The 27,628-nt window shown below is 55.6% G+C and overlaps 1 protein-coding gene across 5 annotated transcripts in view; it reads right to left on the bottom strand.

The window, feature by feature from the left end:
• The window catches only part of BCR (BCR activator of RhoGEF and GTPase), a 108,082-nt gene extending 84,673 nt beyond the window's left edge, over positions 1-23,409 (bottom strand). For 3 of the 5 annotated variants that reach the window (XM_089894787.1, XM_089894788.1, XM_089894786.1), the window contains exon 1: positions 21,924-23,329. In XM_089894787.1, coding sequence (XP_089750913.1) covers positions 21,924-23,229 — 1,306 coding nt within the window. In that variant the 5' untranslated portion in view covers positions 23,230-23,329. Of the gene's footprint in view, positions 1-21,923 lie in introns of all 5 variants that reach the window. The other 2 variants (XM_089894789.1, XM_022551501.3) reach the window with 2 other exon arrangements.
• Positions 23,410-27,628: the final 4,219 nt, after the last annotated feature.

Genomic DNA, 27,628 nt, shown 5'->3' with positions numbered 1-27,628 from the left:
AGGCACCTGCCCACCCCATTCCACTCAGGAAGCAAAGTGTCAAAACCAAACAGGGACAGGTGTCCCTGTCCCACCACTACACTGGCTTTGTCACTGACTGGCTTGGGGGAGCCGGATCACCCAGAAAACCACTCCACCATCTCCCTGGAACCTGATCGGAGGTTTGCCACATCCCAGGAGCGGCTGGCTCAAGTTTCCTTGGCAGAGAAAGTGGCTGGAAACGGCGGTGGGACTCGCCACCAGAAACACCCCTTTCCAAGAACTCCTGCCCTGTCCATCAGCCACCTACCACATCCCAGAGGGCTGTGCTCAGGAAAACGGTGCCCTCTCCCATCCCCCATCAACAGCAGCTGAGTGGTGCCCTGGGTGCTCCTGCAGGCGGGTCCTGGTTGCAAGGAATCAAGAGTAAAAGCATTACAGCCACGTTCACAGCAGCCAAAGGAAGACACAACCCAAGGGTCCACCGATGGATGAATAGATAAGCATAACGTGGTCCCTCCACACAAAGGAACATTATTCAGCCTTAAAAAGGAAGGACATTCTGACACCTGCTACAATGTGGACGAACGTTGAAGACCTCATGCTGACTGAAATAAGCCAGACACAAAAGGACAAGTACTGTAGGATTCTACTTCTGTGAGGTGCATGGAGCAGTCAAATCCATAGAGACAGAAAGTAGAAGGGGGGTGCCAGGGGTGGGAGGCGAGGGGGGAGTTAGTGTTTAATGGGGACAGAGTTTCAGGAGGAAGGTGAAAAGTTCTGGAGTTGGACAGTGGTGATGGTTGCACGACAATGCGAACGTACTTCATGCCACTAAGGTGTCACTTAAATTTTTTTTTTTTTCTTTGCGGTACACGGGCCTCTCACTGTTGTGGCCTCTCCTGTTGCGGAGCACAGGCTCCGGACGCGCAGGCTCAGCGGCCATGGCTCACGGGCCCAGCCGCTCCGCGGCATGTGGGATCTTCCCGGACCAAGGCACGAACCCGTGTCCCCTGCATCGGCAGGCGGACTCTCAACCACTGCGCCACCAGGGAAGCCCCATTGCTTAAATTTTTTATCACAATTTTAAATGAAGAAGAACAAAAGCAAAGTTCTGTGACAGACAGAAGTCTTGTCTTTAACCCCCTCCAAATGCAGGTTTGGACAACACAGGCTCACACCCAGGCTCTGAGCCAGAGTGCCCCCTCACCTCACCCCGCATCTGCTGACGAAACAAGCTGGTCATTCCGGGGACCGAGTCTGTGTCTCTGCTCCAAGAAGGAAGTTGTGCCAGGCTCCCTGCCCAGCCGACTCCACCTTGGAGAAGACACAGGGCACCGACCTCCAGGAAGAACCTGCCCCCAGATCCTCGGCCGCCACCCCCGGGACAGCACACACACGGGTCCTCGGAGCCACGTGGAGACCGCCAGGCCAGGACGGGTGGGAGGCCGAGCGGGGCTGGGCTCAGCTAGCGGGGACCCTTTTCATCTGTTTCATGTACTGAGGTGTCATCTAAAATGTCATTTGAAAAGAAGGGCTGTGCTCCTAGAATGAAACCGAAGCATTTGAAAAATCACTGCTTGGAAACGGACTCTGGGCGTTTCCAACTCTGATGGAAAAAGGCAGCTTCTCATCTTCCACGGCGGTCTCTTAAAGAAAAAATAAAACCCACACTTCCAGCCAGCTGATGAACCAGACAACACCCTCCCCGCTCTCTGTCATAACAACAATAACACGAGAATAACAAGTGTTATGAAGCACCGAGGCGCGCCGGCAGCCGGGCTAAGTGCTTTTCTCGCGTGCACCATCTCACTGGACCTTCACACAAGCCCCCGAGCGCATGACTGCTCTGACTTCTAGTTTACAGATGAGGAAACGTAACCATCCTTCTTGGATTCTCAGATACGGATTTTCCGAAAATAAATATTTTTTTTGGCCATACCACGCGGCCAGGGATCAAACCCGTGCCCCCTGTAGTGGAAGCGTGGAGCCCTAACCACTGGACCGCCAGGGAAGTCCCCCGAAGATTTCGACGTGACAAAGCGGGATCTCTTGCTCCTCCCTGCCTCTCACGATGCTAACTGGCAGCGTGGTCTTCCTTCTCAGCGGCCACCGACGGAGTGTCAGGTGAATGCAATGACCAGTGATGTCCCCAGCTCTGTGTCCCTTGAGGGAGGGGCTCTCCACACCCCTCAGCCCAGCCCCTGCCTCACCCAGACCCCAGGGCTTGGGAGCTGGGTCAGCAATGCTGCCACCTACGGCCTGGCCAGTGCCCACCTGGGCCTGGGACCTTCCCATTGAGCCCAGGGCTGTGAGGGTCCTGAGGGCTGCAGGGGTCAGTGCATCTCCTCCGGGATGGCTGCCCTGCTACAGCCAGGCCCCACCCAGACTAGCAAGGGGACCGCGGGCAGATGAGCCCACACGTGGGAGGCTCTCGCAGGGCCTCCCCAGGATGCTGCTCCGGGGGTGGGGGAGCCTGGAAGTCTCCAGAGAGAGCACTGTCCTTTCTCGTGCCTTCTGTAGCCCCCACCCTCCCAGCGATGGAGAGAAAGCCCGCCGGCCCTCACATCTCTGAGTCCTCTGCAGACGAGACACTGATTTATGAGCAAATAATTCATCCCTCGGTCTGAGTTAAGACTCGGCGCTAGGCGTGCAGCTTGCAGCTGCCACTGCTCTTGGCCCGAGAGCAGGTGCATCCAGCTTGCTCTTCAAACAAGGGGATAAACCAAAGCACAGTCATAGACGCCTGTGTCGGTCAGAATCAGAGCCCGTGGAGGTCGTGGGGTGGGGGTGGGGGTATGCTCACGGGAGGGCCCGGTCCACGGACACATGTCTACGCCGCCGCCCGGTGTCAGAAGCCGCTGCGTTCCCAGAGTAAAAACTGTGCTCCTGTGGGAGAGCCCAGCCCCCAGGGGCTTATTCTAGGCTGGTGCACCTGCGGCAACAGCTCTGAGAAGTTTCCAGAAGCCCGCGTGCTCCCTGCTGAGGCCCGGGGCCCTGGACAATGGGCATCCCTGTAGGTACCAAATACCACAGCGGTTCCCAGGGACACGTGTCAGCAGTCACAGGCAAGGACAATGGGCAGCAAAGGGATCCAGCTGTGATCACAGCCCACCCTGCAGGTCTTTCTCCTGCAGAGCTGGCGTGTCTGCCAAACCCAGCAGCGGTCCTCCAGCTACTGCCCCGCAGCTTTCCTCCCGCCTCAGCCCCCTCCCAGGGGCCGGGACAATCCGGCAGCAAAAACAACAAAGGGGACTCAGCAGCTGGATTCACGGGGAACAGAGAGGCACCCAGGAAGCTGCAGGCCCCTCTCAGAGGCTGAAGGGTCAGACCTCCCATCCACCTGCGCATTCTGGGATCCAAACCCTTGCGGGAGGCCAAGGACGGGAGAGCAGGGACCCTGGTTATGGGGAAGGGGAGCCAGGAGAAGAAGGGGATTGTTCCCTGGTGCCCTGAGGGGAGCAGCCCCAAACCCAGAGAGAAAGGCCTGTGCTTGGGGAGGAGCTGGGGACATATTCTGAGGAGCAGCTCCTCACCCTCCATCTGCCCTCCCAGGATGCGGGGTGACCTGGAAGACAGGTCTTCCAAAAGAAACCATAAAAAAGGGCGGTGCCCACCAAAAGCCACATATCGTAGAACTCATTTGTATGAAATGTCCAGAAAAGGAAAATCCACACAGAGAGAAAGCAGTGTCAGGGCTAAGGGGAGGAGTGGGGAGAGACCACTGATGGGTGTGGGGTTACTTTGGGGGTGATGACAAGGTTCTGGGACTAGAGAGTGATGGTGGCTGCATCACTCAATCTGTGGATCTATAAAGGCCACTGAACGGTACACGGGCAGCAGGGGAACTAGACGGCATGTAAGTAACATCTCAGTAAAGCTGTCAGAACAGAACAGAAAGGAAAAGGAACAGTCCACACATCAGTTGATGAAAATCCATCTCAGTAACAAGAGGAAACAAGGTATCATACACAACCACCTGGATGAGTCACAAGGGCCCTCCCGAAGTGAAAGGAGCTGGATCCAAAAGGCTCCGCACTGTAGGACTCCATTTGTTCCACATTCAGGAAATGGCAGAACCAGAGGGAGAGGAAGTACCTCAGTGGTTGCCAGGGGCTGCAGGTGGGGTGGGAGGGGTGTGTATACAAGAGACGCGGTGATGGAGCTTTTGGGGGTGACAGCAGTTTCTGCGGTGACGGACCTCTTGTGTATCTTGACTGTGGTTACGCCACTGCCGTCACTGAACAGTACACCTAAAAGAGTGACTTTTACTGTCTGTGAATTACGTTTCAAGGCACGTATACCTCTACCGACATCATAGTATCTTTTGAATCTTTGGCATTTTTAAAAAAGAACAGGTAACTTATATGTTTTGTTTTTTTTTTTAACCCTCAGCTCAAAATTTCGTTTTCCTAACATGGACAAAATTTTCTGTAATTGGAAATCTGTCAAAAGAGAAAAGGGAATTGATTGAAAAACAAATAGGTGAAAAGAAAAATTTGTAACTATGTGTGGTGACAGGTGTTAACTAAACTTACCGCGATAATCATTTTGCAACATATACGTATGTTCAAGTCGTTACGCTGTACAGCTAAAACAAATACAATGTGAAATGCCAAATATATCTCAATAAAAATGAATAAATAAACCAAACAGCTGAAGGGGGAGGCAAACAAATGTAAAATTCTGGTGCTAAAAAAAAAAAAAAAAGACTACTGAATTTGGAGACTCATGTTCACGGCAGCATGATTTCACAACAGCCAAAAAGTGGAGGCAACCCAAGTATCCATCCACAGATGAATGGATAAACAAAATGTGCTCCATCCATACAATGGAATATATAAAATTCAGCCTTCAAAAGGAAGGAAATTCTGACACATGCAACAACATGGATGAGCCTCAAGGACATTATGCTCAGGACAAAATGACAAATACTGTAGGATTCCACTCACATGAGGTCTCTAGAGGAGTCTGACGCATGGAAACTGAAAGGGGCCGGGGGAGGGAGTTTGGGGGGCAGGAGGCATTAGTGTTAACGGGGACAGAGCTTCAGTTCGGGAAGATGAAAAGTTCTGGAGGCAGATGGTGGAGACGGTTGCACGAATTAAGCATGAATATACTTAATGCCACTGAGCTGTGCACTTAGAAATGGTTAACACGGTCAATTTTATGTTATGTGTATTTTACCACAATTAAACAAACAAACAAACCCCAACGACTCTTTCCCACTGTCCTAAGTGACCGCGAGGTCCTGGCATCGCAGCCCCAGCCATGGCCTTCATGCAGCCACAGACCCGCCATGCCACGCAGACACACGCCAGGCGGGGAGGGGGGGCCCTGGAGGAGAAAGGGCTGCTTGTCTCTGCCCTTCCAGCCGCAGGTGTGCAGTGCAGACAGCCGCCCCAGCCCGGCCCGGAGGAGCCAAGTGAAGCGCAAAGGTCCACCAACACTGAGGCTCCAGCGCGTCTGCTCTGCAGGCAGACACAAAACTCCACACTGTCTGGACCGCTGCTCCCCAACAGGAGTCCGTGAGCCAAGAAGTCAAAGCAAAGGTGAGTGCAGGTAAGCCACACCTGCTCGGCCCAAGCGAGGCTGGCAGCCGCCCAGCTGAGGAGGAGTTCTGTCCAGGAGGGGCCCCGGAACCCACAGTGGCCCGGGCGGGGCACCGAGCAAGGCCCGTGGCTGCAGGGTGGCTCTCCCACCCCATCTTTCATGCAGGCGTCACTGGGGGGTTTCTCTGGCCCAGGGTGGGAGGCACACCAGATCTCCCCACCTCATTGCCAGCCAGTCCCTCATCCCAAAGCCATCCTCCAGCTGTCCCAAGCCTTGCAGAGCCCTGTTGTCCCACTCCTCCAGGGCTCTGTGCACAGGCTGCCTCCGTCTGAAATGCCCCCTCTCCCTATCCCCCACAATGGCCTAACACTCTCCTTTTCAGTGGGGTCCGTTCAAGATCCAAACAATTGGCCGTTCCCTCCGTGATGCCCTCTGTGAGCTAACCCAGCAGAGATACCCCTTCTTGGTGCCCACCTGGTACTGACCTCCACTGCAGCCCCCATTTATCAATGTCTATGAGCTCCCTGGGGTCATGGACTGTGTCGAGGCCTAAGCATGGAGTCTGGACCCCAGCAGGTGCTACACAAACTTCAGATGAACAAATAGGTGGACGGTTGGATGACAGATGGATGGATGATGAGTAAATGGATGGATGGATATTTGGATGATAGAAGGATGATGGATGGATGATGGATGGAGCTATGGAATAAATGTTTGTGTCCCCCTAAAATCTGTATGTTAGAACCTAATCCCCCGTGCGATGGTGTTAGGAGAGGGTGCCTTTGGAGGTGATTCAGTCATGAGGGTGGAACCTTCATGAATGGGATTAGTGTCCTTATAAAAGAGACCCCAGAGAAATCTACCACTTTTTCTGCCATGTGAGGACACAGTGAGAAGACAGCCATCTATGAACTGGGAAGTAGTGGACCTTCACCAGACGTTGAATCTACTGGCACCCTCGTCTTGGACTTTCAGCCTCCAAGAAATACATTTCTGTTGTTTATAAACCACCCAGTCTATGGTACTCTGGTATAGCAGCCCGAATGGACTAAGGCAGATGGTTGGATGGATGGAGAGATGGATGATGGATGGAGGGACGGATGGTGGATGGAGGGATGGATGGATGGAGGGATGGATGATAGATGGAGTGGCTCAAGTACAGCTTGGCTTTCCCGGAACATCTGCTACTAGGGAGCAGATGAGTTAGATTCGACTCACACATATTTGGAGCTTGAGAAAGATTCAGGATTCCAACACCCTGTTCTCTCAAGGTGGAGGGTTTTCTTTTGTAACTTTGATCAATAAATATTTTCTTAACTTTTTATTACAGGAAATTTCCAGCACATACAAAATCGAGAGCACAGCATCACGAATACCATTCCCATCACCCAGCTTCAACCCTCACGAACCCACGGGCAGCCTGGTTTCGGGGGATAAACATTCGCAAGCAGCAGGATGCAGGGGAGAGACAGGGCGCTGTTGGTGACCGCTCCCCACCCCTGCAACTTCCTGCAGGAAGGAGGCCTCACAGGGACAGGAGGACTGACCCTACCTGCCTCACAAGGGCTCCCGAGCACAGAGGAGAGACACCCACACGCGGCTCCGTCATCTCATTTCACAATCACCAGGAATCAGGAGACAGCGCACTGCAGGACAGCGGTCAGCAAGCTCCGGCCCACAGGCCAAACCCAGCCTGTCACTACCCGTTTGTGTGACCCAGGATCTGAGAATGGATCTTATAACGATTTTTAAGCAATTACATTTTAAGTGGTTATATAAGTACCTTCCTAATAGTCCCAATTTTGCCTCTCAGCCACAAAGCCTAAATTAGCTATTATCTGGCCCTTTAAGGAAAGGTTGGCCACCCCAATACCGCAGTGAAGAGCAGAGGCTCACGTAACCACGCTTGGTTCAAATCCAGGCTCTGCCATGGAACCTTCTGACCGGTCTAAGCTTCTGCCAATGGCGGGTGCCACCCAGCTCTCTGCAGGGTGGAGTGGGGCTCAGATCCCAGAAGGCACACGGGATTCTATTACAAAGCGTAAAGCCAAACCCAAGTGCAAAGTTCCAGTAAAAGGAGGGGTCCTCTCTCCTGCAAGACCGCCAGAGAGCGAATGCCAGCCACTCTGGGGGTCCCTGGGAGTCCCAGTCGAGCTCACCAAACAAGAAGTCCTGAAGGAAAGCACGGACTCCTGCTGAGGCATCTGAGCCCCACGGCAGTGCAGACGGTCAGCGCAGTCTCCTTCTCCTCCTCGTGTCCTCCAGACTGACCAACCCATCCCCGGGGCTGGCCAGCCCGGGCACAAGACAGTCCTTGCTCTGACAGACACGGAGGATGCTCAGAAAGTAACAGAGACTAGACAGAGAGCTTCCCCTCAGACTATGATCCCGGGTGGGGCCCGGGAGGCAGCAGGCTGCTTGAGGACTGGCCATCTGTGATGCATGAAAACAATGGCCCCAAGGTACCAAAAGTCCCCCAACCCCACGGCACAGAGATGTTGCAGGTAGAGCCTTGCATGCAAGCCCCGCTGTCTCAGGGCTGGCCTCAGCACAAGCGTTCCTGACCACGCAGGGTTGTGCTCTGGCTGGCAAGACACCAGTTGGCACCTCCAGGCTTCCCGCTGCCAACCACCTGCCTGGATACTACCACCTCTGCCCCGGCAGACGCCCTCCACGCTGCCCTCACCCTCTCTCACGTTGAGGCTGGGCCCCCCCAGCTGTCCACGTTATGCCTTTCAGCACGCCACGCAGGTGACACCTGCACAGCCTGAGCATCTGTGCCCGCCCTGGGGGCCGACCCTAGGGCTGGCCAGTGGGCAGTAAGGGAGATAAATCAACCAGCAAAGAAGCATCCTGGTTCCCATTAAGTGTACATGCAGAGCCAAATCCACCCCCTGGCCCACCGCGGGCTCCCTGGACCCATCACTGCAGGCAGCCAGGCCCAACTGGGGTCTTACGGGAAGACTGCTTCGGGACACCTGCCAGTAAGGTTTTCCAAGTGACTTGCTGGCAACTCAGAGCAACATGACTTCATTTTATTTGGAATCACAAAACTAAAGAGATCTTAAAGATGCTACCGTGCAGCTTCCTCATTTATGGGGTGGGGGTGGGGGGAAGTCAGGGGCCCACAGGGTTTAAGTGATTTACTCCGAATCAGAACAGCAGCTGACGGCACAGCTAAGACAGGCAACAGAGAGAAGACGGAGCAAGTGAGAGCCCCAGCTCTACAGCTCACAAGCTGTGATGGTTAAAACTCCAGAAGCGCTGGCTCCCAGCCGCAGTGAGCACTTAAATATAAGACAGATCATCTGCGGTGTAAGACAACTCGCCAGCATGGAAGAGGCCATCCCTCCCCTTTCCTCCCCAAGGCCATTAGGCCACGTTGCCCAGCCTCCATATATGACCTTCCTGTATGTACCTGCCCCGCCTACAGCCAACACAACCACACAGCCTATACAACCACACAGCCTACACAACCACACAACCACACAGCCTACACAACCACACAGCCACACAGCCTACACAACCTACACAGCCTACACAACCACAAGCCTACACAACCACACAACCTACACAACCACACAGCCTACACAACCACACAGCCTACACAACCACACAACCTACACAACCACAAGCCTACACAACCACACACCCTACACAACCACACAGCCTACACAACCACACAGCCACACAGCCTACACAACCTACACAGCCTACACAACCACAAGCCTACACAACCACACAACCTACACAACCACACAGCCTACACAACCACACAGCCTACACAACCACACAACCTACACAACCACACAGCCTACACAACCACACAACCTACACAGCCTACACAACCACACAGCCTACACAACCACACAACCTACACAACCACACAACCACACAGCCTACACAACCACACAACCTACACAACCACACAGCCTACACAACTACACAGCCTACAGGCTCCAAGTCCTCAGGTACAGGGAGGTGTTTGACCTGACAAGCCCAACAGCGTCCTGCTGCCCTGGCCCAGCTTCTGCCAGCTTCTGCAGCCTGAGTGCAACCACGTACTACCTTCTGTAAAATCCCTTTTCATCACAGTATTTGGCTTCCTTGGAGCTTCCCTTAAGGCAGGTAGGAACTCCAAGGGCCAGAACTAACTGGACAATGCTGTCTAGCTGACTCAATCCACAGCCAGGATGCATGCAAGGGAGGCTGAAGTGCTTTTCGGTTTCGATTACAAGCAGCCCAGAGCAGCAATAAGATAGCAGCTTGTATGCTAAACAAGGAGACAGTGAGTTCCTTCCCTGCCAAGGACTACGGAGCTGACAAAGGACTGTCACATAGCTGGTAGCCTCAGAGATCTTCCCAAATGAGAGACGGGACTGGTGTGGCCCCAGCTCTGAGCCTCTCTTGATCCAGAGTGCTTAGGGAGCACCCGGGAATCAGGAGTTATGGTGAGACCCAGCTTGGCAAGAAAGAGGCCAGAGGACAGCAGAGGATGCACTGCAGAACCACAGGCAAACTGGAACAGCGTTTCTGGAAGGTAATTTGGTGGCAGATATCAAGTGTCTTAAAACCACCCACACCCCGACTAAATCCACTGACAGATGCTCACCCTCAAGGAGGGAGCGGAAATGCAAATGGAAGCACATGTAAAAAGACGAGATGCTCACTGACTAATGAATGTCACTGAATTGTACTTAAAACAAAACGTGGTTTAAGTACAAAACAATGGGATAAGTATCTAGCCTTAAAAAAGGAGGAAACTCTGACACATGCTACAACGTGGATGAACCTCGAAGACATTATGCTCAATGAAATAAGACGTTTACAGTACTACTGTTTGAGTCCACTTCTGTGAGGTCCCTGTAGCAGTCAAATTCAGAGACAGAAAGTGGATGGTGGTGCCAGGGGCCGGGGGAGGGAGGGGGCGTTATTGCTTAAAGGACACAGATTTCAGTTTTGCAAGATGAAAAGAATTCTGGAGATGATGGTGGTGATGGCTAAACACAATGTAATGTGCTTACTATCACTGATCTATGGACTAAAAAATGCTTAAAATGGTAAGTTTTATTCTTATATATACATATACACACAAAAACATAATTTTAAAAAGTTAATAATGCAATATACCAAAACCCATCAAATTGTACATTCTAAATGGGCAAATTGTATGGTACGTGAATTATATCTCAATAAAGCTTCATTAAAAAAAAAGATGCTCGCTGAAACATTATAATAACGAGCTACATTTAATAAACGTTGTGTCAACAAAATTCATTAAAATTAGATCAATTAAGCTATAACTCTATTACAAAGTAATAATGTAGACTTTAAAAATAACGTTTACAAAATATTGAGTAAAACAAGAAAATGCTCACGCTAATTGACAAAAGCAGGACCCCCAGTGCAGCTAGATCTCAGCTACGTAAAATAATCAGAGATATGATTTTATGTAAAGTCGGGAAGAAAAGTAAACCTCCCTTAACACTGAGCAGAAATGTGTTTCCCTGAAGCTTCTAACCATTAGTAACAGACCAGCCTCCCAGGTAGGACCCTAAAGAAATCTACTCCCTCTTCCACATGATGACTGTTCAAGACACATAGCTAGTGCTCATGGGCTCTGGAGGTAGACAAATTCTCAAGCCTGGCTGCAGAGGAGATCACCCAGGGAGATTTCCAGAAATCCAGGTTGGCTCGGAAGAGGAAATCAGATACCCGTGTAGAAAGTGTTTATGAAGAGTGGAGGCCTCTGGGAGCTGGGAGCCACCGACAGGCAGCAAGAAAACAGGGACCTCAGTCCTACAACCACCAGGAACTGATTCTGCCAACAACCTGGGCTGGTGAGGGGATGTGGAGCTCCAGATGGGAATGCGGCCCCTGCCGACACTTTGCAGACTTTGGAGACCCTGAGCAGAAGACCCAGCTAAGCCATGCTGGACTGTTGACCCAGGGAAACTGATACTGATAAACAAAAACAAGAAGAACCTCACAAATCAGACTTGCCAGGAGTGACCAGCTGTGGGGATGTGTGTGATCTTTCTAACTACAGCAGAGGCGGTCCATGTGGGCAACCGGGACAGAGACACTGCCTTCAATCTCCACCAGGTCAAATGCCCCCCCAGTTCCTGCTGAGTCTTTGGGCTCAGTGGCACCGAGCAGAGTAAAGCTACAGCCTGGACACGTCCAAGGACACCAGGAAGGACCTGGGCCCCTAGATGTCACGTGCTGTCCTGCTGACCCATAGGAGGCCCCAGTCAAATGAACCCCCCAGACCCTTCCCAAGTGAACCACAGCCCAGCCCAGACTTTAGAAAGCCCCCTGAAAATAGCTGTGAAAGTGAAAAGCCAAGGGACAGTACAAGGGTCCTGACCCGCTGCTCCTGCCTGGTCTGCACGCCCCCGAGCCCTATGGGGCCGGCATGCGTGTCCCTGATGACAGAGGGAGCTCCCCCAAGAAAGCCTCGCCTTGGCCTTTGATGTCCAAGGTCTTATTTACTGTCATGCCCCATCATGCCTGCCTTGGAATTCAATAAACATAAAGTGACTCTCCTCCCTTAGGAACGGCTCTGATCCACTCACATACTTGAGGGGGCCCAGTGCTTTGGGGCCAGAGAGAAAGTGGGGAGAGGGAGAGAGAGAGAGAAGGAGGGAGAGACAGAGAGAGACAGACACGTTCTGTTCTCCTCCCAGACGTCACCCCTACTCTTGGGGCGCCCAGCAGGGCACTCAGGCTCTGGCAGCCATGCCCCTGCCTGCCGCACCGCATCAGCCGACTGGTGCTGCAGCCACCTACGGAATCAGTGTCCCAGCCGAGCGGTTAGAATTAAGGGCCTCTCCCAGGCAGCCAGCAGCCGGGTCTCAGCCCTCTGACTTTCCCTGCTACCCTGCCGGGGTTTCTGCACCCCAAGACTGCAGACATAGCAGGGATTAACAGCACAGGGCCCACGGGGCAGGGGAAGCTGGGAGGTGACAAGCAGTGTGGGGACCGGGTCTCCAATACTTCCCTACCCCGCCTTCTGGAGTCTTGCTGGCCCCTCTGCAGAGAAAAGTCTGCTCTAGAGCGACTTGCACCATCTGGGTGCTGACAAAATACCACAGGAGGGGCACCCAGACTGGTGTTCATCATCACACCCTGGAGTTTTAGAGCCGAATTCTGACAGCGGCTGCCCAGGTGCCTGGTAGGGGGAGGCAAGGGGGCCCATCCGACTGCCCCCGGCAAGATGCTATCCCACAGGGCCTCCCAGCGGGCGCCCACAGGCATGGCGGTCTCGGATCCAGACCATCCCCATCACCCCACGGGGCGCCAAAGCAGACACTTCCACCCATGTTCCTAGGGGAGAAAGTGGAAAGCTTTCAGAAGTCAACATTCATAAGTGAGTTACATTTTTTGGTCTAAGATTTGAGCAGATACGAATCCTGCTTTTGCACGTGCCGGCTTGCACACACACCCAGAGGCTGAGCCGCCATGCCGAGCATCACCTAAGAGTTCACAGGTCACATCGCAGGGCCTTCCAGTCAATTGGACAACGGCTCTGAGCCCAGCACGGGGACCCCCGCGCCTCGGAGAGGACAGGAGAGGGGGGCACCGGCGTGGCTGGCCCAGCCTGCACGTCCCCGCTCACAGCACAGCCACTCCACGAGATTGGGGAGGGCCAGGGATGAAGACTGCCCAATCTATTCAACCACGAGCCTGCAGGTTCCCCCAGCTCCTCACCTAAAGCCTCAGACAGCTCAGCTATGGGGATCCCTGCTGCTCCTCCTCAGGGGCCCCTGTGAGGGATGGTGCTGTGCAAGACGCAGCCTGCTCCGCAAGCACCATGTGCCTCCCCACTGAGCAGAGGCCTCGGTCAGCTTGGCCTGGTCGTGGTCCTGCTGTCCAACCACCACCGAGGTCTGAGGGAGAAACGGTGAAGACATCACGCTGAGTGAGACAAGCCAGACGCAAGAGGACAAGGGCCATGTGAGTCCACTTCCGAGAGGCCCCACAGCAGATCCACAGACGGCGGGTCACTGGGGGTGCCAGGGGCTAGGGAGGGGGAGGGGCGAGTTACTGCTTGATGGGGACAGAGTCTCGTTTTGGGAAAAGGTTCTGGAGACGGTGGTGGTGATGGTGGCACGACAATGTGAATGTATTGGGTTGGCCAAAAAGTTCGTTTGGGTTTCTCCTTACGATGGTATGGAAAACCCGAATGAACTTTCTGGCCAACCCAATACTTGATGCAGCTGAGCTGGACACTGAACACGGTTCAGATGCCACGTGGGGCCCAGCTGTCCTGTGTCCCCTCCACACGACCCAGGGCAGCACCCTCTGCTTGGCGGAGCCCTGGGCAGCCCGCACAGCAGCCTGAGTGCACCAAGCATGAGCCACTCTCGTGGTTTCCTGTCTTCCTCCTCTGTTTCTCACTGAAGAAAGTCTGTGGTTCTTACTTTCTCTCTTTCGGCCTCACAATCACTAAAAACGAGAACCAAGTGGTTCTAAGCTTTCCCTCTACAAACTTGGGGGTGGGGGGGCCCTATCAGAAAAATCAAGCCGTCTCTCTCTCCCTGCAGCTCCTAGCTTCCCAGGCCCCCAGGAACACTGCAAGAGACCCCATTCCACCCCACAGGGGCGTGCGCGGCCCCAGGTGCCCTGGGACGACAGAACAGCCCACTAGGTGAAGCAGCTGGCTCTCCTTTGGGGCCACGATGCAGAAAAATACACACATACTGTACCTTTAAGACCACTCAGCCCAGGAGGACACATTAGGAGAGGGAACAGAGGGGGATGAAGGGCCCGGCAGACCCCGGGGTCCTCCTGGAGCTGAGCCCAGTGGGTGAAAAGGCCTGCACCTACTGAATTATGCATTTCTCCTTTAAAATCGCTTGCTAAGTGGTGTTCAATCAACTGACATTAGATGCCTGAGGGGGTGACTCTGTGAGAACAGAGAGGGGGCCAGATCCCAGGGGCCACCATCCTGGGCACTCAGGCTCCCACCAAGCCCCCAAGGAGGGGGCGTCCTCTCCAGCTGACAGAACCAAGTCCCTGCACAAAAGCCACATGCTGGATCTCAGGCATGTCCAGGTCTCGTACCTTCAAGGTCTGCATTCTTTCCCCAGACTATCTGGACATCTGTTCCAGAAGGCTACCCTTGGTATGTGTACATGTGTTACCCGCAGACGATCTCTTCCTGCTCCCCTGGCAGACCGACTAACCCCGGCAGCATTCTGTGTGTGTGTGTGTGTGTGTGTGTGTGTGTGTGTGAGTTGGGTCTCTATTGCTGCACGCGGGCTTTCTCTAGTTGCAGCGAGTGGGGGCTGCTCTTCGTTGCAGTGCGCGAGCTTCTCATTGTGGTGGCTTCTCTTGTTGCGGAGCACGGGCTCTAGGAGTGCGGGCTTCAGTAGTTGTGGCACGCAGGCTCTAGAGCGTAGGCTCAGTAGTTGTGGCACACGGGCTTAGCTGCTCCGCGGCATGTGGGATCTTCCCGGACCAGGGATCGAACCCGTGTCCCCTGCACTGGCAGGTGGATTCTTAACCACTGCTCCACCAGGGAAGCCTCCCGGCAGCATTTTTTAAAGGGAGCAGGTCAGGCCTGTAAAAGGAAGCAAATCTTCAAAGCCCTTCTTATGCCGACAGAGGCACCTGGGAGGATGCCCTGGGACTGCTCGCCCCCGGCTCTGCCGGCCCGGCTCCCCAGGCAGCTGGGGCAGCAGGGCCCTCCTGCTCCCTCCAGTGTCTCCACATGGTCTCCCAGACACTGACATCTCCTTCTTAGTGCTCCCTGGGCCATGCGCTGACCCCTCTGTGCACACGGCCGGCCACCTCTGTCACCTTTTCCCAGACAGCCCCTGCCCCTCTGCACCTCCCAGGACTGCCCACAGCAGAGCCTGTCAGCACCATGACCCTGCCCCAGTGCCCTGACTGCTGAAGGGAAAAGGCAGATGGACAGGCAGCATCCTTCCAACACGTCTGTCCTCTTGGGCGCTTTGCCACCTGACCTGCTGAAGGAATCTGAGCCAGGTGCCCCAGGTGGATGTACAGGGTTACAACACTTTCCGGGAGGTTTTTTTTGTTTGCCAAACAACTGATCAGGTCCCCTCCACCTCTGGGGAGGTCACTCGGTGCCCACTCTCATGCAACAGGCATCACCCTCCAGCCTAGGAGAGAGGACAGCACCAGCCCCTCCACCAACAGCCTGACCTTGGGCGGGTGTGTGTGTCTCACACCCCCTCAGACCCAACCTGACTCCAGCCACTTCACAAGAATGTTCCGAGGGCACAAGAAACAGCCTCCACCAAAGTCGTGTTTACTTCCCAAGTCAGGCATCGCAGTCCCCGCCCGCCCCATCTTGGCAGGCTCGTCTCCCCGGGGCACTGCCACCGCCACGTCCCCGTTTTGCAAGGTGGCAGTGGCCAGGGGGCACCAGAATCCAAGACAGATCATTAGCAGGCCCCAGGCCAGGGATTCAGGAAGCCTTGGGATTGACTGAGAGGAGTCCAAACCTCAGCAAAGAAGGAAAAATAACCTCCAGGACATCTCCAAAGCTAACAAGCTTCCTTTCTGGGGCACCTGTGTCGTCAGGCCCGCCAAAATCAATGCCGATTATTAGATGGAGGAAAGCGGAGTGGGGCTCGAACAAGGAGGGGCCGGACCAAACAGAAACCTCAGAGATGGGGGTCTCATTCCATCCGTGACCCACAAACACCACAGCACCCAAGACACAGACACCAAGGTAGGTCTCTGTCTAGAGGATCTCACCACCCTGAAGAAGGAAGCTGGACAGACACAGGATTCACAGGAAATAGCTGCAAACACACAGCTAAAGAAAGATACACAGTCAGGGAAGACGCAAGGACATTACGAAGGTTTTGTTTGTCTGCGCTGGATTTTTAAAGGCAAGGTGCATGGAAAGAAGCCTTTCCACAAACCTGTGAATAAAGGCAAGAAAGAATTTCCAGGAGACAGTGCCTGGCACTTAGTAGATGCTCAATAAACACCTCTGAGTGCCTGAACGGGGGACAAGTGGTTACCTTAGTAAAGGAAATGTAGGTACAAACCAGAGTAAAGAAGAAAGACGTGGAAAAATTGTGTTAATAAATTTTAAAGAAAAAAAGTTAAAGGGACTTCCTTGGCGGTCCAGTGGTTAGGACTCAGCACTTTCACTACCGTGGCCCCAGGTTCAATCCCTGGTCCAGGAATTAAGGTCCCACAAGCTGCAAGGCCAAAAAAAAAAAAAAAAGAAAGAAAGAAAAGAAAAGAAAAAATAAAGAATGGAAGGAAAGGATCTTAGCAACAACAGGGTCCAACCCCTGACGTTTTAGATGAGGAGAGAGATGTGGCCACGTGAAGTGTTGGGACGCAGCTCTCCTGACACCCGGCCGGGTGGTCTTGGCCCACCAGGCTGCCCAGCGCCGCATGATGCTCCACCTGAACTCCTCCTAAAACCCGGCTGGTGAGCACAACACACACACCATCTCTCTGCTGCCCAATCAGGGACTCACTGAGTCCTGGGGGCCAAACTGTGTCCCCCCAAAATTCACCCGTCGAGGTCCTAGCCTCCAGCACCTCAGAACGTGACTGTATTTGGAGATGAGTTTCTCAAGAGGTGATTAAGTTACAATGGGGTCATCAGGGTGGGGTCTATCCAATCTGAATCATGTCCTTATAAGAAGAGGAGATTTTAGACACACACAGAGCCACCAGGGGTCCACGGGCACAGAGGGAACACCATGTGAAGGGGAGGACTGTCTACAAGCCAAGGAGAGGCCTCCGAGGAAACCAATCCTGCCAGCAGCTTGACCTTGGACTCCCAGCCTCCAGAATTGCAGGGAAAATAGATTTCTGTTGTTGAAGCCCCCAGTCTGTGGCATTTTGCCCCAGATCACTAACATACTGGGCTGCTTCAAACACCTGGGTGTGAAAGCCAAGGAAACATCGCCATGGCTAACAGGTGTTTTCCTGAAGAGAAGACACCTATGAAGGACCAGAGATGGGGCGTCAAGGATGAATACTACCCGGCTACTTCAAAACCCTACTGAGTGAAACAGGCCAGACGCAGAAGGACAAATATTACATGATTCCACTCACATGAGGTACGTGAAACAAGTAAATTCACAGAAAACAGACCGAAAGTACAGCAGTGGTTGCCAGGGGCTGGGGGTGGAGGAAAAGGTGAGTTATTGCGTAATGGATACAGAGTTTCTGGTAGGAATGATGGAAAGTTCTAGAGACAGCTATGGTTACACAACAGCATGAATATACAGAATGCCACTGAACACAGAAAAAAGGTGAAAATGCCACGTTTTGCTACATTTATTTTACCACAATAAAGAAAAACCTATCACATGTTACATAAATAAGTTATTTTAATTAAAATTATTACATTTTTTCAAAAATAAGGAAAAAATCCTACATGAGCCACAGGGATTATAATTCTAGTCGGGGTCAAGACCCCTGTGGGGTTCAGAGTTAATTAAATCCACCACCACCTTCTCCTGAGCCTTGATCTGAAAAGCAGCCTCAGTCAAAATTCAGGCCTGTTGTCTGGCAACTGGAGAAGATGCCCATCCGTTCACTGTAAATGTGGAGCCCTCTGAAACCACAGGGCAGGCTGGACCACGGGATTCCCAGCCAGGGAGGGGAGGCGGCTCTTGAAGCCAGAAGCAACAGGGAGGAATGGGGGGTCACCTACCCCTGGACCCACACGAATCTACACTCCCAGCTCCTTCTTCAGTGAAAGGTCCAGAATGCTTCCTTCTGTTCCCAAAACATGAAGGTCATCCTTCCCGAGCTGGAGAATCCTTGTAAAATTGGATCTACATTCTGTTTCCACCCTGGTGATGATTTAAATGGTCTCGGACTCTGCCTCTGTCCCCCGGGAGGACAACTTGGAGGTGGAGGCAGGCTCTGGTCTAAAGATGCCGGTGGAGCCCAGGCCAGGCCTGGGTGACCTTTTCCTGCCCCCCAGTTACTCACGCTCGTCGCCGGCCGGTCCATTCAACCACCCAAGGGAAAAACAAAGCTGCGATCATTCTGATAACATGTCACCAGAATCCAAAGAGCAAATTAAGCTGCTTAACAGAAATGTGAAACAACAGGGCAGCCACTTGCAGGAGCGCCCAGGAAGAAACACAAGATCTAGGGTCCCATCTCACAAGGGACACTCAGGGCTGGGGGTGCCTCAGACCTAAAAGAGGAAAGGTCCTTGGTTGTGTGGCCTCTCTCAGGAAAGGGTGGCCAAAGTCCTCGAAAGGAGTTTAAGGGACAGGGGTGGACACAGCTAAGACGCTTCCCAATGACCAGCCTACCTTCCCACCTTCCCGACCTGGCCCCCCGGCTGTGGAAAGGAGGACAGGATCTTGGGGATGTGCTGTGTGTATGGCTCTGAACTGGGCTCCACGGGAGGCCCAGGAATGAACCAGAGATCCCTGCCTTCAAGACGCACACGTGGATGTGACACCACGTGGATGACATTTGGGGACATGATGCAAAGTGAAATTAGCCAGACACGGAGGGACACATAATGTGTGTGATTCCACTCCTGTGACGAGGTGCCAAGAGTCATGGAATCATAGAGACGGAAAGTAGAGGAGAGGGTCCCAGGGGCTGGGGGAGGGGGCACTGCTGTTTGATGGGGACAGAGTCGCAGCTCGGGAAGATGGAAAGTCCCGGAGACGGACAGTGGCGACGGTCGCACAACTGCGTGAACGTATTTGATGCCACTGATCTGTGCACTTAAAAACGGCTAATGTGGGTGAAGGCAGTAAATGTTACGTCACATAGTACCACAAAATAAATGAATAAAGGACAAAGCACAGTCCAGAGTCACAGAAGCCTCTGCTCCACGGCTCCTCAGGGGCAGACGGCAGCCCCCACCCTCTGCCCTAGACAAGGCCCCTCTCCAATGCGGCTATTTCCGGAAGCTTCCCTGATGGCATGCCCTCTGAACACATAAGTGATGTGTGTGTTCCTGTCTCCCATTAACTTTTAAGCTCCCAGAGGGCAAGGACCACACTCTCTCCTTCTATGCAGCCCGTACTGTAGGAGGGACAGGCTTGCACATAGCAGAGCTCGCAGCCGGTGGGCCCTGGGTGTGCGGAGCTCGAAGGACCCCTGGACTCCCCCACTCGCATTTTTCAGGCATGTGTGTGGGGCAGTGGGAAGGACACGGGCTCTGCATTCCCCCGGGGCCTGGAGGCCCAGCTCTGCCACTTCCTGGTTGCATCCTTACCTGCAGATGTGGAGCAGGTGGGGTGATGGAGAGCTCATAGGGGGCCCTGCCTGAAGCATGCTGTCACCATGCCTGGCGCACAGCGGCTGGTGGTCATTTCAGCTCCTTCCCTCAACTCGGAAATACGAGAGTAAAGAGGCTCTGAAGCTACTAGGGCCGGGCCCCCATGTAGGTGGCTGCTGTTGCGTCAGAGAATTCGGTGACTTCCACTCCCTCCCCACAGCGATTTTCCTCATTGTCACATTTCAGAGGCGCAGCCCTGGCCAGCAGGCATCTAAAGAACATGGGTAAACAGTCAGGACAGAGACAGATGGCCGCGCCCATGGGTCTCTCCTTCCCCTCCAGCCACGACGCTCAGAGGAGCATGCTGGGTACTGAGTTTACAGGCTCCCGGAGCTAAAACCACCAAGAGTTTCAAAACCTAACAGGAGAGAGAACGTGGGACCTTGAGGACTTTCAGAGAAGGACCCAGAGAGTGCTAAGAGTGGGGTCCAAGCTGTCAAATTAACTCCTCGGCTGGGAACCTACCCAGCGTCACCCACGGAGCCGGGTTCTCCTGCGTGCAGGGGCTGAGAGGCAGGCGAGGAGCTGTGAGCTCGGGGAGACGGCCCGCAGGGAGGGCCCCGAAACACACTCCCTCCAACAGGGCCCTGGTCCTTGGAGACTCTGAATTCCCCCAGCAAGACATCATGGTTTCAGGTTGTAGGTCTCCACGAAAACATCTCATTTTCTGCTTTATTAACGACGTTCTCCCACACCCTGGCGGGCGCCGAGGACCAGTTCAAGCTGGCTCGCTCGGCCGACAGCTGGCCAGACGGGGCTGGTGCCCAGCGACCACAGGGCAATCCTCCAGACCCCGGAGGAGCTGACGTGCCTGCAAAGCAGGCTTCTAAATACTACAGCCTCCCCCCCCCACCCGTCCCACGAGGTACTCAGGGGATGCGGCTGGGCCAGGCCGCAGATCCCGGCGACACACCACAGCCCACCCCAGCAGCAGATGAAGTCAGCAACTAGATGTGCCTAAAACAAACAGGACGGGGCACCGATCGCAAAGAGGCCACTCCACAGAGCCAAAAATAGCCTCACTTGTTTCAAGAGGATGCTGACCAACGAAGCACATACAACTCCATCAGCAGAGAAAGAAAAATCAATGGAGCAGAAAACCGGATCAGCCCAACAGGGACCAGGACTCTGAGAGACTGCCGACTGCCTCACCCGCCACCCACCCCCAATCCCTCTCCTTACTCCAATCACGAACTGTGCCTGGATCTCAAAACCCAGTCCCGTCACCCCTGCGCCTCACGGTATTTGTACTCAGATGTGCACACGTATTACATACACAAATCCCATAGGTTTAATCTCAGGGCCAGGAGTCAGGCCGTGGACTAGGAGCCCAAAATGAGCACCAATGGGCAGGGAAGACGAGGAGGCGAGAGCACACTGATGGATCAGAAAATGGAGCTAGGGTAAGACGCACAGAGGTGAGTAATGCTGGGTGATGTCTCTCATCAAAACTGGGCAGATCAGAACAGGCGTGGCCCTGCTTCAGCCCTGGCTAAAATCTTCACCCTGTGGATCTTCAGTGGCCCACTGAGTCAGAACTGTCGGTCACCTCACTTCCTCTTCATTCGTATTTTCACCTGCTCTGACTAGCAAGTGAACCTGACACTCCTACGGCCTGGGAGCAGCTGGCACCTCTTGGGTTCCCCAAACGTGTCATATAACTCTTGAGGACAGGTGGCGGGGATTGCCCAAGACACGGATCAATCCCGGCTAAAAGCTTCCATCCAAGCAGCAGAGATGACCCACTCTTTACACCATCCCTACTGCTCGGGTGCGGGGGATCAGAAGGCAAGGAGATGACTGCCCAGGGCATCCTGGTCCCAACTCGCAGAGAGTACTCTCGCGAGAAGCACAGGGCTCTAGACCCAAAGGAAGGAGCCACCGACCATCCCACACACCACCCCTCCCACCCCAATCCCATTCCAAACGCTGGGAATCTGCCTTCAGGAGGAAGGAGGGATGCAGTTTGTTCAGGCTCAGAATCAGTAAGAATCCTTCCAGTCCACAACAGTATTTGAAAATCACTCCAAAAACTATCTACCTTTTCCTCCCTGCATTCCCTACTGCTCAGTGGTTTCCAGCCAGGGGCAGGTGTGCCCACCAGGGTGGTAGAGGTACCCACCTGCGTCTCCATGGAAGGCGCCGTCTTGAAGCAGCCTGCTGGACAAGCTGTCCCCATCGCTGGGCCAAATCTGCCCCGTCTTGCGGACGCCCACGATGGTGGCCTCGGACACGACCACCGGGCCCTGTCGGTGCCGCTTCTGACACTGGGGCGTGGGGGGGCTGCTGCTGTCGAAGGATTGCTGGGAGTTCTGCGAGGGTGAGCGGCTCTTGTCCCGGAACGTGCGGTAGGTAGTGGGGCTCGGGGACACGCGGCTGGACTGGCCCGAGGAGAAGTCCTCCTCGCTGGACGTGAGGTTCTCATTGGAGCTGCAGTCCGGGGTGTAGCCGCCTCCGCTGTCCTCAAAGCTCCGAGGGGAGTAGGACCTCCGGGGCCAGGTAAGGCGCTTCTCCTGCTCCGAGGTGCTCTGGCTGCGCTGGAGCGAGCCCTTGCCCTCCCCTTCCACCATCATGCCCCCGACATAGATGCTCTGGTAGGGCTGGTACTCCAGGGGCGGCCAGGGGGGCCTGCTGCCGCCATTGGCGTTGATCAGGTTGTCCTTCAGGAAGCGCGGGTTCAGCTCCGCGTCCTCAAAGTCGCCGTCGAGGCCGCAGCTGCTCTCGGAGAGGCGCCCGCGGTAGGAGGGCCTGGGCGGGTCCCCAGGGCCGGGGCCCGCGCCCTGCTGGGACTTCTTGCGCTCCATCTGCATGGCCTGGCTGCCCAGGGAGCTTATGCGGTCCGACACGTCTTTGTCGTTGACCTTCACCAGGCCGCGCTCGTGGTGGAACTCGACGTTCACATAGAAGGGCTTCTCAGCGTCCGTCGCCGCCGGCTGGACGGGGCCCTTGCGGATCCTCTCGAAATTGGAACGCAGGGCCGCCACGCTGGTGGGGGGCCCGCGGTCGTCGTGGTCCGCGGGAGCGGCGGCCCCGGGCCTGCGCGTGGCCGCCGGTCTGGCCTTGCCCGGGGAGCCCTCCCCGTCGAGCCGGGCCTCGGGCTCGTCGGCGGGCGGCGGGTCGGCGCAGTCGGCTGGCGCGGGCTGGGGGCGCGGCGCGCGGGGCTCGGCGGCGCCGTCGGGGGGCTGCGCCGCGCGCCGGAAGCCCCAGCGCTGTCGGTCGTAGCTCTTCTTCTCCTTGGCCAGCAGTGTCTGCAGATAGATCATGCGGAAGCGCTCCTGGTTCACCTCCTGCTCCAGGCGCCGGATGGAGGCCTTGCAGCGCTCCAGCTCCTGCTCGATATCGCCCACCGAGCGCAGCTCCATGCGCGGCGGCTCCGAGTCCGGGAACTGCGCCTTCCACGCCTCGGCGAAGCCCACCGGGTCCACCATGGCGCGGCCGGCCTCACCTGCGCCGCCCGGCTGCCGCGGGGCCCGGCTCAGCGGCGGCGCGGCGGCCTCGCCAGGCCCGGCCAGGGGCGCCGGGCGGCCCCCATGCCCCCGGCGGGGCAGCGGTGGCGGCAGCTGGCGAACAATACCCGCCCCCTCCCGGGCTGCAGGTGAGGCTGCAGCCAGGCTCCCCGCGCGCGGGAAGGGCGCGGGGCTGCGCGCGCCGCTATTGTGTGCGGGGCTCCCGGCGCGCGCGGGGTGGGCGCTAACTCCGCTAGGCTGGGCCCGCTAGCCCGTGGCCGCCGCCGGCGCGCTGCTCTCCTCGGGCTCCCGCGCCCGCGCCCAGCCGCCGCCGACTCCCCGCGCTGCGCTTGGCCAGCCCGCTCCCGCCGCACTCGCGCCCGGCCCGCACTCGGCGCCGCAGGAAGGGGAGGGCCGGGGGGCGGTGGCCGCGGCGCGGCGGACTGAGCGTGAGGGCCTCTTAAAGGGGCCGCTCCCCCGCCCAGCCGTGGCCCTGCCAGCGTCCCCGCGCCTGGGAAAACCGAGGCCCGGACGGCGAGTTCTGCACTCCTGGGACAGGAACCCCTGGGTCCGCACTGCCCCCCAGCCCGGCAGCCCCTCACCGGCGTCACGGCTGAGCGCGCCCCTAGCGGGCAGGTCACCCAGCGGTGCCAACGGTCCTGCTGCGCTGGAGTCCTGGGGTGGGTGATGAAGCAACATCTGCCACACGGGGCTGTCACAGAGATAATCAATAGGAATTTCTCCCCAGGTCACTCAACACCCACGTCTCCCTTCCTGCGGTCCTGGGCCAGGTGTTTGCCTGACTCAGAACTTATCTCTGTAATCTGCCTCTGAAGGGGTCGCCAGCCTCCACTGGGACGCGCAGGGCTGGGCGGAAGACAGCATAGCCCAGGCGGGCAGCGAAACAAAATCTGTTCTCGTCCCCCAGGGAAGCCCAGAGATCTTAGACACACAGCACCCTGGAGGGAGTCCAAGGGGCGCCGAGTGAAAACACCCCCACCAGCCTGCTGGGTGAGGGGATACGGAAACAGGATTTGTCGACCAGAGAACCCGGCTTGAGTCCTGACCGCCTCTGCCCCTGTGCCTGCTTCCTGGGCGTTGAAATGAGAACGAGAATACCTCCCCACCCCCCGCCCCCGCCCCCGCGGCTGTTGTCCCTGCACGGATGTGAGGGGTTGTCTTGCCTTCCCCGCAGTTCCAGTGCCACCCAGAGCGGATACCCTGACATCTAATCTAGAGGAACAGAGCCCAGGGCCGGCCTGGCTGGGATTCAGGTCTCTCCCACTCAGGGCTTTGTGACCTTGGCAATTCCTTTCCCCTCTCTGAGCCCAAGTTTTGTCCTCTTATGTCAGATGTTGTGAGCACCATGTGTAAGGCAACCAGATGGGGCAAATACAAAGCATGTGCTGTTCCTTCCATGATTGCCTTTAATGTTGGTGCCCTGGGAGACTGGCAGGAAGACCCTGGGGAGCAGGACTGGCAGACACTTCCAGGCACAGCTCACTGCCTCCCCCTGCAGGCTCTCCACCCTCCTGCTGTCACCCCTCCCAGGCCCCATGTCCCCTCCCACTCCTCTGCAAGGCCAACAGGGCCCTTGTAAAGCCTGTTTTGCAGGTGAGGAAACAGAGGTTGATGCCCTGACTTTGTGGCCGGCAATGCGAGGCGGGAATCCCAGCAGTGCTCACATCCTGATGACCTCTTCTTCAAAACGGGTATAATAAATCCTGACCTCCCAGGGCATGGCACACAGCAGCTCAGCATCGGTATCAGTTGCCTTCCTTGGATGACCTGCTCCCGTCACCCAGCGAGTGGGTCCGACAGGACTAGAACCCAGGCCTCCAGAACCCCATTCCCTGGCTGTCAGCAAGGAGAATCCCAAAAGCACAAACATTTTTTTCCCCTTGCTGACAGGGTCTCTGAGTTTCCAGGGGGAATTGTGGGCTCATCGGGGACATTATCATTAAACACCTGGGAAAGAAAAGGATACTTTGTGGGGGGGTGGCTTCATCCATCAGTGAGGTGTCCCTTTCCCTGGTTTGCAGGCCCCAACTCAGCCCCACCTTAAATATTGTACACATAAGCAAGCTCATATCAGAACTCTGACGCTGTTTGGTTTGGGTTTGCAAGCTCTGTTCCCTTGGTAGAGCAAGTGGCTTGTTGGGTACAAGGACACTGCAAGACAGTGGCTATCTTCCCATGGGACAGCTTGTTCTGGCCCCAAGGACACTCTGAGCCTTCCCTGAAAGCACCCCCACCCTGGGTCTCTGGTCCTTCCCCGAAGAGCTTTCTTATCATTTCTCCCTCCTGAGGAAGGGAAGAATGAGGAGGAAAGTGGGGTCCATATATATGACTCTCTGTAGTCCCCCATTTGGTGTCTGTCCCCAGCTAGATCTAAACTTACAAGAACAGAGATCTGTCTGTCTTGTTCCCCAGTGAACCCCCAGTGCTTACGACATAGTAAGTGCTCAGCCAGTGCTGACCCGGGTGGGAGCGCAGAGCCCAGGAAGGAAAGGGTGAGGCGGGCAGAGCCAGGCCACAGCAGAGGTGTGTGGGCCTTGAGGGCGGGCATTCAGGAGGAGGCAGAGGTCAGGGGAAGGCTGGCCAGTGAGCTGGTCCTAAAGATGGAGACAGACAGGCAAAGATGGGGAGAGTTCAGACTTCTGGGTGTGTCTGAGGAAGAGCTGGGTTATGGGGTGAGGCTAGTGTGGGCTGCAGGAGGTCACATCAGGGGTTTCGCACCCGTGAAAACCATCACTACAATCACCACCACTCCCAATAGATGGGTTTTTTTTTTCATCTAAAAACTAAAATGGAACAGGAAAGTGGGATTGTTGGTGATGTCCCCTCCTCAACTTCCTTCATTCTGAGATATGGTTTTGTGGCTCTATAATTCATTTCATAATCAACCTCTCTCTCTCTCTCTCTCTCTCTCTCGCCCCCCCCACCCCCCCACCCCCCCACCTCAGCAGCAGCCCTAGTGGTCCTTGAACCCAGACCAATGTTCCGGCAACTCCTCCCCGAGGCCATCCGGTCCCTTTGCTGGAAGGAGAGGCTGGGACTCAACGGCCCCCTCTGCTGGACAGAATGCAGAACTTCCGATGCCTCAGAACCCTGGGGATGGAAACAACCCCAACGTCTGTCATAGGAATATCACAGTGGAATATTATATGACCATGAAAGAAAATGCAGTACCAATACATGCTAAACACTGATGAACCTTGAAAAAATTTATGCCAAGTGAAAGAAAACAGTCATAAAGGGCCACATATTGTATGACTCCATTTACATGAAATGTCCAGAATAGACAAATCTATAGAAACAGAGAGTAGGTTGGTGGTCACCTGGGGATCGGGGATGGGAGGAATGGGGAGTGACTGCTAATGGTCTCACACAACAATAAGTGGGGACCATATTTTGCTCCTTCCCTGCCTTGTCTGTACCCTCCTCCCCACCTGCTTTGTGGGCAGAGGCTAAAGGAGGGCTCCCTCCAAACGGGATGTGGCCACATGACCCCCATCTGTCATCTGCCATCCATCAGCCCCAGGGAGCTTCGGGCAAGATCAGAAAATGGGGGCGATCGATACAGCTGTTCTCTGGCCCTGCTTGTTGTTCTGTGCTGGATGGTGCCTGGTGGGGTACCTCTTCCAGGTTACCAGCCCCGGCCCAGAGTGGGTAGCCGGGGTCTCTGAGGGACTTCCCTGGCCAAGGGCTCTGAACAAGTGAGCTGTGGGCCTTTCCTCCCAGGCCCCCTTGTCTGTAACTCCACCACCTCTGCAGAATCAATTCTGGATGAAGCCCTGCAGCGGGGGGCATCCCGGCCGAGTGCCCAGGCTGCCATTTCCAGCTTCACAGAGAAGAAGGGGCTGGGACAAGATGAGCTGGTTCCTGAAGCCACGGCCAGTGACATGGTGCAGGCTGTGGCTTCCAGTGGCCAGAGGCCCAGAGCACCCTCAGGCCAGGGGTGCCATCCACCTGTTGGGGATCAGGGAGCAGAAGGAAGGGTCTGCAAACAGCAGCCTGGGGACAGGCCGCACTACCCTGCTCCCTCCTGGGGCACAGGCTCAGACAGGTGGCTGGTGGCCCTGAGTTCTGGGAGGCGTCTGGATGAGGGGGTGGAGCCTGGAAGGAGGCTGTGGGACAGCCATGCTCCCTGTCTGCCCGATATATGGGAGGTGACAGGGGAGGCCACAGCAGATGGCAGAGGAGCCCGGGGGCTGCTGGGAGGGTGTCTCATCTCAGGGCCTCCTTGGGTGACGTGCGCCCAGGGCCCCCTGCCCCTGTCTCCGGGAGCCCCGAGGGCTCAGAAGATGAGGGCCCTCTCTGAGCTGTTGCTGCTTCTGAAAGCTCCCCCACCCCACACCCCACCTCTCATCCCCACCCT

The sequence above is a fragment of the Delphinapterus leucas genome, chromosome 14 (genome assembly GCF_059928025.1).
Source record: "Delphinapterus leucas isolate spDelLeu-1000000601 "Yukka" chromosome 14, BTC_Dleu_Yukka2, whole genome shotgun sequence".
Taxonomy (NCBI): domain Eukaryota; kingdom Metazoa; phylum Chordata; class Mammalia; order Artiodactyla; family Monodontidae; genus Delphinapterus; species Delphinapterus leucas.
Note: the sequence above shows the minus strand (reverse complement) of the source record. Positions and strands in the feature narration are given on the sequence as shown.